This window comes from Panulirus ornatus, chromosome 62, assembly GCF_036320965.1.
Source record: "Panulirus ornatus isolate Po-2019 chromosome 62, ASM3632096v1, whole genome shotgun sequence".
NCBI lineage: Eukaryota > Metazoa > Arthropoda > Malacostraca > Decapoda > Palinuridae > Panulirus > Panulirus ornatus.
In genome coordinates this window covers 14,052,324-14,069,746 of record NC_092285.1, presented here as the reverse complement: position 1 = coordinate 14,069,746, position 17,423 = coordinate 14,052,324, and the positions used below count along the sequence as shown (strand labels likewise).

The following is a 17,423-nucleotide window of genomic DNA, read 5'->3' as shown; positions in this document are numbered from 1 at the left end:
CTGGGTCTGTGTGAATGTTCCGCCGGGGGGGGGGGGGGGGGGATTTTTCCCCATGAACTATGACGTCACACCGTAAAACAAAGTTACTGTTTCGAGGCAAAAGTTACTTACAGGTCCATCTTTCTGCTCCGTCACAATACACATTGCCATGTTTACCTTGACGGATGAGAGCGATAGTGAGGGGTGGGTGGTGAGCGCGTGCGCTGGTGTGCAGGCACAAGGGAGGTGAGTCGTTCAGTCGTTGGCAGAGACAGTCTCCGTGATGGCCTGGCTCTCCAGCGGCCACGACCCGCTCGCCTCCCTGGGGCTGCCTGCGCATGCGCACGGCGAACCAGGGCCAAGTTCTTGTTTATATCATTAGTGATGCCCTCAGTGCATCGACCATGGTGGATTGTCAACTTGGAACCTCAAAACAACAAAACCAGAATATTTGGTCGTGTTATGTGAGAGAAAATGACCTTAGTTGAAGGGTAATAATACCACAAGTGAATCCACGTTCCAGGTCATTTCAACCTGCCATGTTCGGGAGATCTATCATAGACGCGAATCAAGGAGGACAAGTTCTCTTTAAACCGAGTATCATGAATAAGATCCAGCGACGCCCTCCTCGGCCAGACGCCGTCACCTCCAGCAGGAAGGTGCCCCTTGGGTACCAGCCCGGGCTGTGGACGGGGTGTTTCAACATGTTCATCTCTCCCTCAGTAGACGCCTACTGGGCCGACTGCCTGCGGTATATGTGCTCCGTCGAGATGAGGTCTCAGTTCAAGACGTCTGCGGCCAACGGCAACAGGTACAATGCTGCGGCAGACGTCCGCCACCCGGGCACCTCCAGACTGGTGTCGAGAATCTTTCTGGTAGGGTCTTGCTCTGCCGGTAGGGTCTTGCTCTGCCGGTAGGGTCTTGCTCTGCGGGTAGGGTCTTGCTCTGCCGGTATGGTCTTGCTCTGCCGGTAGGGTCTTGCTCTGCCGGTAGGGTCTTGCTCTGCCGGTAGGGTCTTGCCTCGCCATACCTGGTCTTAGGTAGCTACTGGTCTCTGTTGTAGATATCTACTGCTCATGTGGGTAAGGTCGACGTAGGTTGATATATTCTCGTTGATTCAAAACTCGCATTTGTTGTATTTTCATGTGAAAGCAACCAGCTAGAGTTGTGCACGTACCACAACCAGGAACGAAGCACACACCACAACTAGGAACTTATCTCCTACCACACTTAAGAACGTAGCTCTCACCGCAGCTAGGTTAGGTTAGGTTGTACCGCAGTAAGGAAATTGATCCTGACATCAACATGGGGCCTTGAGTTCCTGTAGCAGCTAGCAATTTAACATCTACCGCAGCTTCTGCCACTGGTGATTCATTATGTAATAAACTAATGATATAGATGTAAATGTCATCAGTCAATTAGGTTTGCTACAGCATTACAGGTGTATTTCCCAGTCTCTTGTCATAATGTTTTGTATTTACATGAACTATGTTTTGTGTTTAAAGGCACCACGTTCGTACCACAAGTGATTACTGTTTTACAACTCTGAAGTTCTCGGTCAAGCAGGCACTCGAGTGTGCTGCAGGACAACAGGCTTCCACAAGGATTACCATGATCCATTTCGTGTAAAGTTGTGAGGTTTGGGCTGGTGAGGATTCTGTCTGGGCTACGTAGCGAGGCGAAGTAAAGCATCAGGAAGTGTGTGTCTAGCAGCAAGGACGGGTTCTGACCCTTTACCAAGAAGAATACAATTGTTTTATGGTTGATGAAACAGCTCGAAGTATTTCTCATGGGAGATGGAACGATTCTGTCTGTTTCTTTGCGCAGAAATACTTTCCATTTTGGTTGCTATTTTGGCAAACTAATGATCATTTAGTGTATACAGTGAAGGAGTCAGGTCAAGGTTTAAGGAGGCTGGTCAGGGTCTATATTGTTCACAGCTTAATCTCTGGTGTTGGATGTGATGTAGTTAAAGATGGTGTAGATAGTTTGTAAGAATGGACTACACACACACACACACACACACACACACACACACACACACACACACACACACACACACACACACACACACACACACACACACATTGTTAGTCATTATCTTTACAGATAATTCTCATTTATCTTAAATACCTGACCTTTTTTATCATATTCCGGACCTGGACCTGGACCTGGACCTGGACCAGGTTCTAAGAAAGAGACCTGGTGTTACCCAGGACCTCACTCCAGTCTGAGGTTACTCTACTTCCAGTAGCAGGGTAATGTGGGTTCAGTTACAGTTAGAAGTTCTTGGACGAGGCTGCACTTCCTGTGTGACACCCTCGCCAAAATGTGACTTTTACCCGGCGGTGTACCCTCGGGCAGGCAGAGTCCGGTAACACCTAGAATGGCCCTCAACCCACATCATTGTTTTCCGACCTAATTAGCATTCTGTTGCCTTTGATAAAGTGCTGTGTGGATGTACGGTAACTCCACGAAGTAGGGTTCTTGGGGCATCATCCACATGATATCATTTTCTCGCCTTTTGTAATGATAATGAATTTCTGTGTTGTATTATGAATATGGCCATGAGGAAGTCATGTGTCATGTAGCCACGAAGACGTCATGTGATGTGTCATGTAGCCATGAGGAAGTCATGTGTAATGTAGCCATGAAGACGTCATGTGATGTGTCATGTAGCCATGAGGAAGTCATGTGACATGTCATGTAGCCACGAAGACGTCATGTGATGTGTCATGTAGCCATGAGGAAGTCATGTGACATGTCATGTAGCCATGAGGAAGTCATGTGACATGTCATGTAGCCATGAGGAAGTCATGTGTCATGTCAGGAGGTCATGAAGAAGTCATGGAACACGTCATGTGGCGATACGAAGCTTTTACAAAAACCAAAATCGACCTGATGCTCGAGGTGACTGTGTTTCAGAGGGCCAGAATGGTTCTGTTGATACACTCCTGCCTGCCCATGCTGTTATGTAGTGTTATGATAGAGTCGTGTTGCATGGTGGTGAGGGTGGGCTGCATGGTGGTGTGGTGGGCTGTGTGGGTGGGCTGCATGGGGGTGTGGGTGGGCTGCATGGGGGTGAGGGTGGGCTGCATGGTGGTGTGGGTGGGCTGCATGGGGGTGAGGGTGGGCTGCATGGTGGTGTGGGTGGGCAGGGGTTGAGCACATGAACATGGGAAAGCCACAGACCAGAAAACAAGATGGTGTAATTTAGAAGATTTCTTCCGCAGGAGAGCACAGTAATGGTGTCTCAAATCCCTGGATGACGTACGTGGTAATGGTATGGTCAAGCAGAAGGTTCCTCATCCACCATTATAAACAAACACAGTTTCTTCCGAGACTTTCCCAGCGCTCGTGTCACAAAGCAACGCTCGTGTATTCTAAAGATCCTGTTATTTAGTAACTAAAACTTCCAGTAATTTAACTAAAGGAAGAACCTTTGCTCTGAAGTCCAGAGAAGTTTGAACCAATATTTGAGACGATCTTTGTTATAGAAGAAAGATATTGTTGACTGATTGTATCTCTCACTGTCCAGTTGGACGATATATGACATGTTCTATGAACACACAATAGCTGAACGTTTGAGACAATCTATTGTATCACTCATGTTTTAGATACATGTTCTAAATTGGCTAGGTGAGTATTATGTGCATTATCTATTTTTGCTATCTATCTATGTATTATCTGCATTATCTATTTTGCTATCTATCTATGTGAGTATTATCTGCATTATCTGCTTTTGGTATCTATCTATGTCAGTATTATCTACTATCTATTTTTGCTATCTTTGTATTATTTGCATTATCTATTTTACTATCTATCTGTGTATCATCTACATTATCTATTTTTGCTATCTATCAGTTTATAGATGCATTGTTTGATTGCCTTGAGTTGAAGGCTTTATCAGCGTGGACAGCTGAAGATAAGATAAGCAGGAGTACCAAGTCACCTGGATGTATGTACTGACATCATATCCTGCCACTCTAATATTCATCCAGACTTTAACACTATCTGCTTAGCGTGACACTCTGGCTTAGCGGGACACTCTGGCTTAGCGGGACACTCTGGCTTAGCGTGACACTCTGGCTTAGCGTGACACTCTGGCTTAGCGGGACACTCTGGCTTAGCGGGACACTCTGGCTTAGCGTGACACTCTGGCTTAGCGGGACACTCTGAGTACTTAAACTCCCAGCTCTCAAACTAACGGTAAACCTTGAGTGTCTCTTGAGTCTCGCATCACCACGAGGCCACACGGGTATCTCCCCCCCCTCTACGTCACGTCCTCGTGCACGAGACCAGGTGGTCACGAGGACAGTAATGATCGAGGACGGTGTAGCACTGCTATGCAAGTCGCTGTTGGTTGTCAAGTAGATGTGTGCCATGCCTCACCTCAGTCTACGTTACGCCTCACGTCGTTGTAGTGATATAAACGAGATTCGTTCTCCGTCGTTTCAGCTGAAATACAACATCAGGACAGACGGGAGATTCTCCACTGTTGTATTTTGAGAGTAAGTATTTACCTGGGATGGAAGTGGCTTGTGAGTACCTTCACAGTTGGTCAGGTGGAGGCTGAAGCATCCTTGAGGTTCCACGAGACACTTGGCCTTGTGTGTGGTGCCAGATGTGGCTCTCAGTGAAGCCTGGTCACTGACGTGTGGACCAGGGTACCCGCTCTCTCCTACCTCTGTGTCTCCAAAACCAACGATCACATCACAATCTTGAGGCTTGTAATGACTCATTAGGTCCACATGAACCATCATCACACTGGGTCCACATGGTACGAGGAATGAACCATCACCTCTTAAGAACGCCCTGGTTAAAAAGGCAATGTCTATCGGAAGACGAAAGATTTCGCGAGGTTCGCACAAGCAGGTTACTGAGCCGTGATCCTGAGCTCCCGCTCATGACGGACATGCATGACCCTGGGTCACGTGGGGGAGCTTCATGACCTTACCCGTCACGGTCACGTAACGATGTGTAACGACCCTGGGTAACTGGGGGAGCTTCATGACCTTACCCGTCACGGTCACGTAACGATGTGTAACGGTATCATGTCTGCCTCCTGCCTCGCATGTCACATTTTTGGGAAATATTTTTTGAGCAGGAGTTGTTGGGTTTCTTTCGTTACTTAGTGTGTTATCGACGATATGAATAATGCAAGTGATCATGGCGCAGTGGTGCTGCTGGTCGATCACTGCCACTTCCAACCTGGCAAATATTTCTCTGGTTGTGTGCAACACTGGCCGTGTGTGTGTATATAGTGGTGAGGGTCGTGTCCTTTACTCTCCTGTCATCAACCATCTGTGGTGGTAGGTGAGGGAAGAGCCTTGTTATGTCACGATGTTCTTATCATCTACGTCGACTAGGAGTGTAGCATACGATCACAGTCCTCCAGCAGATAACCTGGTCATCGACCATCAGGTCTTGTGTCATATGAATACAACTTTCTTACAAACATCAGTTACTGTAACGTAAGGACTGACCACATCTGTTGTGTGACTAAACAAGATCATATATATAGAAACTTTCAATATTAACATGTCCTCATGATTAATATCTTTACACACACACACACACACACACACACACACACACACACATAATACACACACACACACACACACACACACACACACACACACACACACACACACACACACACTGTGGTCAGAGAGAAGTGTGAGTTGTTTATCATGGAGGGTACAGAGAGGACCAGTACAGAGATGACCAGTACAGAGATGACCAGTACAGAGAGGACCAGTACAGAGAGGACCAGTACAGAGAGGACCAGTACAGAGAGGACCAGTACAGAGATGACCAGTACAGAGATGACCAGTACAGAGAGGACCAGTACAGAGAGGACCAGTACAGAGAGGACCAGTACAGAGAGGACCAGTACAGAGATGACCAGTACAGAGAGGACCAGTACAGAGAGGACCAGTACAGAGATGACCAGTACAGAGAGGACCAGTACAGAGAGGACCAGTACAGAGATGACCAGTACAGAGAGGACCAGTACAGAGAGGACCAGTACAGAGATGACCAGTACAGAGATGACCAGTACAGAGATGACCAGTACAGAGAGGACCAGTACAGAGATGACCAGTACAGAGATGACCAGTACAGAGATGACCAGTACAGAGATGACCAGTACAGAGAGGACCAGTACAGAGATGACCAGTACAGAGATGACCAGTACAGAGATGACCAGTACCACCCTGGTTCGTCAGGTCTGTCGTGGTGAGCCACTGGCTCTCAGTACTTACCCTCAGGCACGTGGTCAGGAGCCAAGGAGTCACGAGGTCACATGAGTTGAGGTCATTTCTCCTCCATCTGGCTTGGATGAAGAACATACACGTATTGTACGAGATTCGTAAGAATGTTAAGCTTGAATATTGCCCAATCGACGGATTTCTGTTGTACCTGGAAGCCATTGTTAGCATGGCCTGTTTTATGAGTATTTATGAGTTGAGTGAGGCGGCAGTGTTACCACAGCCAGGCTTTTGAATGTTTATGAGTCAGGTAAGGCGCCAGTGTTGCCATGGACTGCCCTGTGAATGTTAATGAGTCAAATGAGTCAACCTTCATGATATGGCGCGCGTGCGACGACCCTTGAGTGCGTGTGTTCGTGGCAGGCGCGCGTGCGACGACCCTTGCGTGCGTGTGTTCGTGCCAGGCGCGCGTGCGACGACCCTTGAGTGCGTGTGTTCGTGGCAGGCGCGCGTGCGACGACCCTTGCGTGCGTGTACCCACAAGCAAGGCATTCAACTCCTATGTGGTATTTAATAAAGTGTCCGACAATGTACTACACCTTTTGCCTGTCCAGGTTAGGTACTCACAGTCACGCTACACTCCCCTCATGTAGCGTAAAGTGCTACATAAGGTAGCAGGAAGACGGTCATAGGACAGTAGAGGACAGTCATAGGAGTAACACTGGGGTTAGGTCATGTGACAGGTATATAACGTCTGTCACATTCCACATGTAGTAACATGCCACACGTAACGTGTGTTACATGATGTTGACACTTCCTGCTTTAGCTCTGTTGTTTACGCATTCATGCTGGCTGTTGCTTGTTAGATCCAATACATTGGCAGTCCACAAGTAAATAGTCGTCACTGACCGGGTCGTTGTAAGATGCCAGAGCGTAGCACGGAGGGAGGCGCTCATGACGATGACGGAAGTCCCTCAATACAGCAATTAATTATACACAAGATACACCGGAATACATCTGGTTGTATTATACACAAGATACACCGGAATACATCTGGTTGTATTATACACAAGATACACCGGAATACATCTGGTTGTATTATACACAAGATACACCGGAATACATCTGGTTGTATTATACACAAGATACACCGGAATACATCTGGTTGTATTATACACAAGATACACCGGAATACATCTGGTTGTATTATACACAAGATACACCGGAATACATCTGGTTGTATTATACACAAGATACACCGGAATATATCTGGTTGTATTATACACAAGATACACCGGAATACATCTGGTTGTATTATACACAAGATACACCGGAATATATCTGGTTGTATTATACACAAGATACACCGGAATACATCTGGTTGTATTATCATCCACCATCACTAGCCTAGTTCTGGCCTCCCAGTGTCTGACCCAAGTGTCCTTATCATCCTGGGGTCGTTATGACCTCGTAAGTCGTCATCATACTGAGGGTCGTCATCATCCTGGGGTCGTTATGACCTCGTAAGTCGTCATCATACAGAGGGTCGTCATCATCCTGGGGTCGTTATGACCTCGTAAGTCGTCATCATACTGAGGGTCGTCATCATCCTGGGGTCGTTATGACCTCGTAAGTCGTCATCATACTGAGGGTCGTCATCATCCTGGGGTCGTTATGACCTCGTAAGTCGTCATCATACAGAGGGTCGTCATCATCCTGGGGTCGTTATGACCTCGTAAGTCGTCATCATACAGAGGGTCGTCATCATCCTGGGGTCGTTATGACCTCGTAAGTCGTCATCATACTGAGGGTCGTCATCATCCTGGGGTCGTTATGACCTCGTAAGTCGTCATCATACAGAGGGTCGTCATCATCCTGGGGTCGTTATGACCTCGTAAGTCGTCATCATACTGAGGGTCGTCATCATCCTGGGGTCGTTATGACCTCGTAAGTCGTCATCATACAGAGGGTCGTCATCATCCTGGGGTCGTTATGACCTCGTAAGTCATCATCATACAGAGGGTCGTCATCATCCTGGGGTCGTTATGACCTCGTAAGTCGTCATCATACTGAGGGTCGTCATCATCCTGGGGTCGTTATGACCTCGTAAGTCGTCATCATACTGAGGGTCGTCATCATCCTGGGGTCGTTATGACCTCGTAAGTCGTCATCATACAGAGGGTCGTCATCATCCTGGGGTCGTTATGACCTCGTAAGTCGTCATCATACAGAGGGTCGTCATCATCCTGGGGTCGTTATGACCTCGTAAGTCGTCATCATACTGAGGGTCGTCATCATCCTGGGGTCGTTATGACCTCGTAAGTCGTCATCATACAGAGGGTCGTCATCATCCTGGGGTCGTTATGACCTCGTAAGTCGTCATCATACTGAGGGTCGTCATCATCCTGGGGTCGTTATGACCTCGTAAGTCGTCATCATACAGAGGGTCGTCATCATCCTGGGGTCGTTATGACCTCGTAAGTCATCATCATACAGAGGGTCGTCATCATCCTGGGGTCGTTATGACCTCGTAAGTCGTCATCATACTGAGGGTCGTCATCATCCTGGGGTCGTTATGACCTCGTAAGTCGTCATCATACTGAGGGTCGTCATCATCCTGGGGTCGTTATGACCTCGTAAGTCGTCATCATACAGAGGGTCGTCATCATCCTGGGGTCGTTATGACCTCGTAAGTCATCATCATACAGAGGGTCGTCATCATCCTAGGGTCGTTATGACCTCGTAAGTCATCATCATACTGAGGGTCGTCATCATCCTGGGGTCGTTATGACCTCGTAAGTCATCATCATACTGAGGGTCGTCATCATCCTGGGGTCGTTATGACCTCGTAAGTCATCATCATACTGAGGGTCGTCATCATCCTGGAGGTCATCATGTGTAGTCACATGATATAATGTCATTATACACTGGCATGATCCGTGCTCTCACTAGTGAAGGTCACAGTGGGAGAGGAGGGAGAGAGAGAGAGAGTGAGGTCATGTGAGAGTTGCATGGGTTATTGTGAGTGTGGGATGGGCTTGGCGTGTGTGATATATTCTTAACGAGCCATCGAACAGCTATATGCCTTGGTGGGGTTCGAACCCATGAACTGGAGGCACGCAAATGCCATTCTCTATAGCTATTCGATGGAGCAGCATGATATCGAATGCTAAATTATGTGGGAAAACGATGTATATTGACAGTGTGGGTATGCATGACGTGGTGGCCTGGGAATGTCTGTGTCATTGTCATGGTGGCCAGAGACAGACTTGAGAGCCACATTTATATCTTCGTTATTTCCTTACATTTAAGGTTGCCTCTTACACATTGTCTTTAACACGGTTATGTCATGGAGATGGCCGCCTTGCCCCTTTAAAAAGCATTTGTATTAGCAACTTATCAACTTACTACGTTTGACCACTAACCCTTCCTCAGGTGCGGTGTTGGAAACGAAATGTCCAAGTAATTCAGCTGATAAATCTCTTTAATTCTTAACCAAAAGCATTTCGAACAACTGGTACGTGGAATCATCGTCTTATATTGCCACCTGATCAGTCTAGTACTCACTCTTAACTGATGCAGTCGTTTATTCCGGGATGTTAATTTCTTCTCATTAACTGTGCATAACTCTGCTCGTGGTGTGTCCCACCTCCTCCTCATCTGCATGTATTTCCCTGACGCGTCTTCATGATTCCAGTTCTCTTTCCTGCACAGGACGCATGGCCTGGGTGGCTCGCCTCACTGTGTCGTGAAGGAGTGTGTCTCACAGTTAGCCTGGCTCCTGATTTGCTTAATTTGATCATTTCGACATTGGCAAACCCTCCCTCCTGGGAAACTTGCCCTCCGCCAGCCCCTGGCTGAAATAATGAAGACCTAACGTGACCCATGTTATACTTGATCGTTCTCACAGCTGCTGTCTCCACAATCTTCGACACTTTTATCATGTCACTTTGTTAGGTATGTAAGATTTCGTGTCCTTCACTGAGGTCACCAGTATTGCTTTCGTCATGCGGGGTCCTTTGTTGATGTCTGCTGTCATGCGACCCATCGCTTGTGATTGTTACTTGCGGATTGTGATCAATCTCGTCGTTACCTTCGACATGTCTGCACACTTTCATGTTTGCCATGGTGCCTCCTCCTTCATCACCAGTGATGTCCCTCTGGATCATCACCCACACACTTTTGTCTCAATAAATGATTCTCTTTCTTCAACCTTTGATTCGCAACTCATGTATCATTCTTTTTTTTTCTCTCCTTCTCTTCTCACTCTCAAACATTCTATTGTATTACACAGAACATATATATTCTCTTGACGAGGACCAACATTTCAGTATTGGGAAGCAGTAACCTGATTACATTTAGCAATTCAAAAGCACAATTTATACCAAGATTCTTTTCAGCTTTTATTGGTTTCCTGTTATCGAATTTCGAAACATCAGCATAACTGGAAAAAACTAAATTTTGTAATGACCATTTCCTAAAGTCTGGTCATGAAATTCCATATAGTAAGCAAAACAAAATCTGTTTCCTGTAAGTTGATGTTGTGTGAACGTGTCGTAATAATCTTTGTTTTGAAGAGCTAATTCATATTTACTAGGGACTTATTGGCCCAGGAGGAAGTACTGCTTACATATATATACTGGGTATCTCTTTCCCGACATATCTTTTAGCCAGACGAGTCAAAAATCTTACGATTTATTAACTTTATTCCTATCACTTCCCTTCAACCATACATATCTCCTTATCTGCAAAAATGTATGCTCTCTCTCTCTCTCTCTCTCTCTCTCTCTCTCTCTCTCTCTCTCTCTCTCTCTCTCTCTCTCTCTCTCTCTCTCTCTCTCTCTCTCTCTCTCTCTCTCTCTCTCTCTCTCTCTCTCTCTCTCTTCTACAGTGATTATTTCTGCGCTCATGAGCTATGTGTGTGTCTGTGTGCTGCACTCTGCCGCTTTCCCTTAGCTTCTGTATGGAGACCAACCACACGAGAAGTGACCGTTGTGACATCTTTTCCGTACATGGCGGGTCTGTGGCATTGTGTCCCCTCTCTTGTCTTTCCTTCTTCACACAACCTCCTCTCCACACCAGGGAGGGCCAGGTCTCCACACCAGGGAGGGCCAGGTCTCCACACCAGGGAGGGCCAGGTCTCCACACCAGGGAGGGCCAGTCTCCACACCAGGGAGGGCCAGGTCTCCACACCAGGGAGGGCCAGGTCTCCACACCAGGGAGGGCCAGGTCTCCACACCAGGGAGGGCCAGGTCTCCACACCAGGGAGGGCCAGGTCTCCACACCAGGGAGGGCCAGTCTCCACACCAGGGAGGGCCAGGTCTCCACACCAGGGAGGGCCAGGTCTCCACATCAGGGAGGTCCAGGTCTCCACACCAGGGAGGGCCAGGTCTCCACACCAGGGAGGGCCAGGTCTCCACACCAGGGAGGGCCAGGTCTCCACACCAGGGAGGGCCAGGTCTCCACACCAGGGAGGGCCAGGTCTCCACACCAGGGAGGGCCAGGTCTCCACACCAGGGAGGTCCAGGTCTCTACACCAGGGAGGGCCAGTCTCCACACCAGGAAGGGCCAGGTCTCCACACCAGGGAGGGCCAGGTCTCCACACCAGGGAGGGCCAGGTCTCCACACCAGGGAGGGCCAGGTCTCCACACCAGGGAGGGCCAGGTCTCCACACCAGGGAGGGCCAGGTCTCCACACCAGGGAGGGCCAGGTCTCCACACCAGGGAGGGCCAGGTCTCCACACCAGGGAGGGCCAGGTCTCCACACCAGGGAGGGCCAGGTCTCCACACCAGGGAGGGCCAGGTCTCCACACCAGGGAGGGCCAGGTCTCCACACCAGGGAGGGCCAGGTCTCCACACCAGGGAGGGCCAGGTCTCCACACCAGGGAGGGCCAGGTCTCCACACCAGGGAGGGCCAGGTCTCCGGACGTCAGGCACTTCTCAAATTTACCTTCATCATCATGACGTCACTTGAAGCACACTTCTGCCCACGTCATGACGTCCACTGGGAAAAAAGTGAAGGTCAAAGCGATAAGTTGATGGCTTCCCAGCGCTCGATCAACATCGGTTGATGGATTTAAGGAAAGTATTAGGTAATTACTCCACCTGCCACGTCATTAATTACTCCACTTGCCACGTCATTAATTACTCCACTTGCCACGTCATTAACTATCACTGCAGCAGTTACTGCAACATTCTTGGCATAACATACACACGAGAACCCTAATAACTTTGGGGCAGTACAAAGCCACTCCCTTCCTTCGTTAAGGGTGAAAATCCTATGTTTATAAGAAGACATGACAGACTTTTTCAGACAGGGTCTTGCGTGCTTGTATCCTTATTTGGTGGTGTCGATCGATGGTAAGGGGAAGTAATTACTCGACACAGCTGACCACCTCGTCCGTCTCGACCTGCCAAGTTCACATTCCAGGACACTGAACTTTAACTCCCCAGTCAACTGTAAGTCATCAAATTACACACGAAATAAGTTCATCATCTTGACCTACCAGATGATGAGTTAGATAATCTCATAGTAATTACCCAGGTGAAGATGACCTTAGTAATTACCCAGGTGAAGATGACGTCCATAGTAATTACCTGGATGAAGGTGGTACTCCTGGTAATTACCTGGGTGAAGGTGGTACTCCTGGTAATTACCTGGGTGAAGGTGACTTCCATGGTAATTACCTGGATGGATATGAGTCATTTTCATTACCACATCAACATGGAAGACAGAAGTGATATAGTTCCACCGTTTCATGATTTATCATCGCTTCTTCCTCCCGCACTCCCTGCCATGCACAGTCTTCCTCCCGCACTCTCTGCCATGCACAGTCTTCCTCCCGCACTCTCTGCCATGCAGTCTTCCTCCCGCACTCTCTGCCATGCAGTCTTCCTCCCGCACCTTCTGCCATGCACAGTCTTCCTCCCGCACTCTCTGCCATGCACAGTCTTCCTCCCGCACTCTCTGCCATGCAGTCTTCCTCCCGCACCTTCTGCCATGCACAGTCTTCCTCCCGCACTCTCTGCCATGCACAGTCTTCCTCCCGCACTCTCTGCCATGCACAGTCTTCCTCCCGCACTCTCTGCCATGCACAGTTTTCCTCTGCTCACCGTAGGGAGGTGTGGTCTCCGCCCTATTCTCTCTAAAGCACAAAGTGAAACAGAGGAGACGCAAGATGACTGAGCTGCTGAAACCCTGGAACTCATGTCTGGCTGAACATCAGCACGACGTAAACACACGTAGACCCAGATCTAATGAAGCAGGAGGAATGTGTGGATCACGTCAGACGCTGCTACTCATGTAGAAAACAAACAAATCCTTAATGGTTTTATGTTGGCCGGTGTGACATCATTAAGTGTGGGTCATTAAGTGAAGACTTTGATGATTGTAAGACCTTCTTTGACCCCTGACCTTCTACTGAGGACTGCAACGCCTTTAGTCCTGCACTGTATGACCTGTGACACCTCGTGAGGGCACAAATACTTGACAAGTTTGCCCTCTGTGATGTTTGACCTTCCTTCAGGCCAGTACAAAAAAGTTCCAGAGGAACACAACACATTCCGTTATGAAGCACAACCTGTGTGGCACATTAAGACATACTTTCCCAAAAGATCAAGTGTTGGAAGACGCAGAGTGTGGGTGGCAGAGTGTGGTGAGGTGAGTGTGTTCCTGCGGCAAGAGAGTGTGGGGATGTACCTGAAGAGTGCGTGCTCGAGCTGGGGTTTGCCCGGACGCATGACGGTGGTCGTCCCACTGTGGGGGGAACCCAGGAAACCCAGGGAGGTGGGGATTTACTACATCCCCTGGACTTCTGGGACCTGTTGAAAATAGCTTCACGAGGGATAGCGATTAACAGAAGCCTTGTCCACGTCACGTACAGAGAGAACATACTGAGCTTCGCCCAGGTTCATAACCTGTTGACATACTAGCCGCTACTCTAACTGGCAGTTTAATCCTAATTACGTCTAACTGGGACTAATTGTGTCCACTGCCATCTCCAGCCAGCCAGTGTCTTACGTCAGGTTACGTGAAGTTTAGTCTTTTGTTAGTTTAGCGTCGGTTAGGTTAGGTTAGGTTAGGTTAGGTTAGGTTAGGTTAGTGTCTTGATGGAAAAGGAATGGTTCTTCACTATTGTTAGTGCTACACTGTCACTATGAATCGATGACGTCAATGCATTCCTCAGGGTGCTTACACTTCCTTTTCCTACTTTGATATTCTTTTGTGGTTTACGTTTTCTGATCATTGGTTCTTCTCCGGCCACGTCAAGTGTAGTGTACGCTCTTTAAGATAGGACTATCTATGTTTGGTGTTACCGCACTCCGCCTGCCTGTAGTTGTATTGCGAGTGAAAAGTCACATTTCGTGAAGCTGTCTCATCGTCTGTTGATAAAAGGTTCTTCAGTCTGGTCGAGGGTCTGTTCATTGTGAAGGAGTCAGTCATGTTCCTACTGCAGGAAGTCTGGATGTTGACTATCCTGGAGAAGGGCTGCTATCCAGACAGCTGGTCACGTGGCTCGTTGGTTCTACATCAAAATGGATGTGTTTGTGGGTTGGTCACCCAGCACATTGTTGTCTAACATGACTTTCACTTTTGATTTCTGATTGTCTTCCTCAATTGATATATATATATATATATATATATATATATATATATATATATATATATATATATATATATATATATATATATATATATATGGACTAACGTTTCTTCCAGATGACCAGATATCAGACCAAGACTTTACAGATGGACGGACGGACTGGCGTCTCAACCAGTGATCAGCTTCATCAAATGTACACATCTTCACATGTCATTCATCAAATGTACACATCTTCACATGTCATTCATCAAATGTACACATCTTCACATGTCATTCATCAAATGCACTCATCTTCACATATCATTCATCAAATGTGCTCATCTTCACATGTCATTCATCAAATGTACACATCTTCACATGTCATTCATCAAATGTACACATCTTCACATGTCATTCATCAAATGTACACATCTTCACATGTCATTCATCAAATGTACTCATCTTCTCATGTCATTCATCAAATGTACACATCTTCACATGTCATTCATCAAATGTACACATCTTCACATGTCATTCATCAAATGTACACATCTTCACATGTCATTCATCAAATGTACACATCTTCACATGTCATTCACTTGATAATGTCGTTTTAACATTCGTAATAACACAAGATTATTGTCAATAAGTGTCATTATCAAGGCAGTAAACATATGATTCTCTAACTTGGCCTCTTGTTGGATTAACTGTGGCGAGATATAAGATAGTCGACACAATACCTCGTCCTGGGTCGTCTTACTGCTGATCCCTCAGCTACGTGAAGCAGAGCAACGTTACCATCAACCAGCAGTTGTACCAAAACCAAACAACATGACCGTTGCAGGACTGACTCCTGAAGACGTGGCCTTCAACATTAACGAACACAAGACCGTAAGGAAGTGTGGCAGTGTGAGTGTAGCCACCAACACGACCTAACTGACACATTATGCACGGTGAAGGAGCCAGACCAGGCCGGGCCACAGACATCTGGCCACTCCAGGCCGGGCCACAGACATCTGGCCACTCCAGGCCGGGCCACAGACATCTGGCCACTCCAGGCCGGGCCACAGACATCTGGCCACTCCAGGCCGGGCCACAGACATCAAACTTAATTCCAGGAAGACTAGCGTTCCATTTCCTTTCGACCGAGTCTCGTCTGGAGTTTAATTATCTATTTGTGTCCAGATTTTGCATCTTTAGATTAGCACTTGATTATCCTGCCGCGTACTGGACGACCATTAATTTCCCCGTTCCTTCAGGAGTGTCGGCGGCAGGGAAGCCCTTCCCTCGATCAATGTTTATGTGTCTGGAATTCGTTCTTCCGCTCCGCTGCCGCCTCAGCAGGCAGGACCCGAAAACGTTTTCTTCGTTTCGTTTTGGCTCAACTTGGCGTCACTTGACCTTACTTAACCTTATCTTCCTACATCTTGGACGAAGTTGATTCAGATGTTAAGTTTACCAACATCTTGAGTGATGGCATCTTCGTCTACATTTGATGGATGGGTCATTTAGATACTCATCTACATCTACTGTTAATCTTAACAAGTTACGTCTGTCAACCTGCCTACTTACCCATCTACCTCTCTGTCTATCTTATGCCTATCTATCTATCTATCTATCTATATGAAAGCAATGTTAATATTTCATATAGGCTGGCGATGTTTATCTAGTACTTTTTGGTGAAATCTACAGGAAGTATCTGCCCTGCCCGGCACACACACCTCCTGGGAAAGTATAATTAGTTGTACAAGGGAATCGAGGTCATCGCCTCTCTGCTACCCGCAGGTAGAGGTCATTTCGGGATGAAGCAAGATTTTTTTTTTTTCCAGGATTACCTTATGTGTTCATATAATTCTAAGTATGGAAATATTACTTTGTAATTAATTGTTAGTCTAAGTCATTAAGGACCAGGAAGTCAGAAGTTCGTTGTACATTTAAGGTCTAGTTAGCAGCGTCTGTGACAACCCTGAAGTAGAGTACGACAGCACGACCCGTGAGCACGATAGTACATTCTTGGGGTATGATTGGCTAGTAAAGGTCAAAGGTCAACACTCATTCCCAGTGGTCTTACCGCCATGTCACAGAAGGTTAATGTTGTGTGTCCACTGCTGGCGGTACAGCATGTAGGAGTTCCATTGATTGTGGGTCATTACTGGGGGGAGCGGGGCCAGCAGTCCTGGTTCTGGAAGTGTAGCAAACAACACCAGCCAGAGTGGCAGACTGTAAACAACACCAGCCAGAGTGGCAGACTGTAAACAACACCAGCCAGAGTGGCAGACTGTAAACAACACCAGCCAGAGTGGCAGACTGTAAACAATTTGCATCATTTTGTTATCGTATCACCTGATAAGGAGAGATGCGCTCTCACTACTACGAGATATAATGACTTTATGGACAATGATAACCTGAGGACATGGTTGAGGACATGACTGAGGACATGACTGAGGACATGGTTGAGGACATGACTGGGGACATGACTGAGGACATGGTTGAGGACATGACTGGGGACATGACTGAGGACATGGTTGAGGACATAACTGGGGACATGACTGAGGACATGGTTGAGGACATGACTGGGGACATGACTGAGGACATGGTTGAGGACATGACTGAGGACATGACTGAGGACATGGTTGAGGACATGACTG

General features: G+C 47.4%; 1 protein-coding gene across 1 annotated transcript in view; it reads left to right on the top strand.

The window, feature by feature from the left end:
• Positions 1–242: 242 nt before the first annotated feature.
• Positions 243–17,423, top strand: part of LOC139745743 (uncharacterized) — a 30,273-nt gene continuing 13,092 nt past the window's right edge. Inside the window, exon 1 of the mRNA XM_071656266.1 lies at positions 243–790. Coding sequence (XP_071512367.1) covers positions 519–790 — 272 coding nt within the window. The 5' untranslated portion in view covers positions 243–518. The remainder of the gene's footprint in view (positions 791–17,423) is intronic.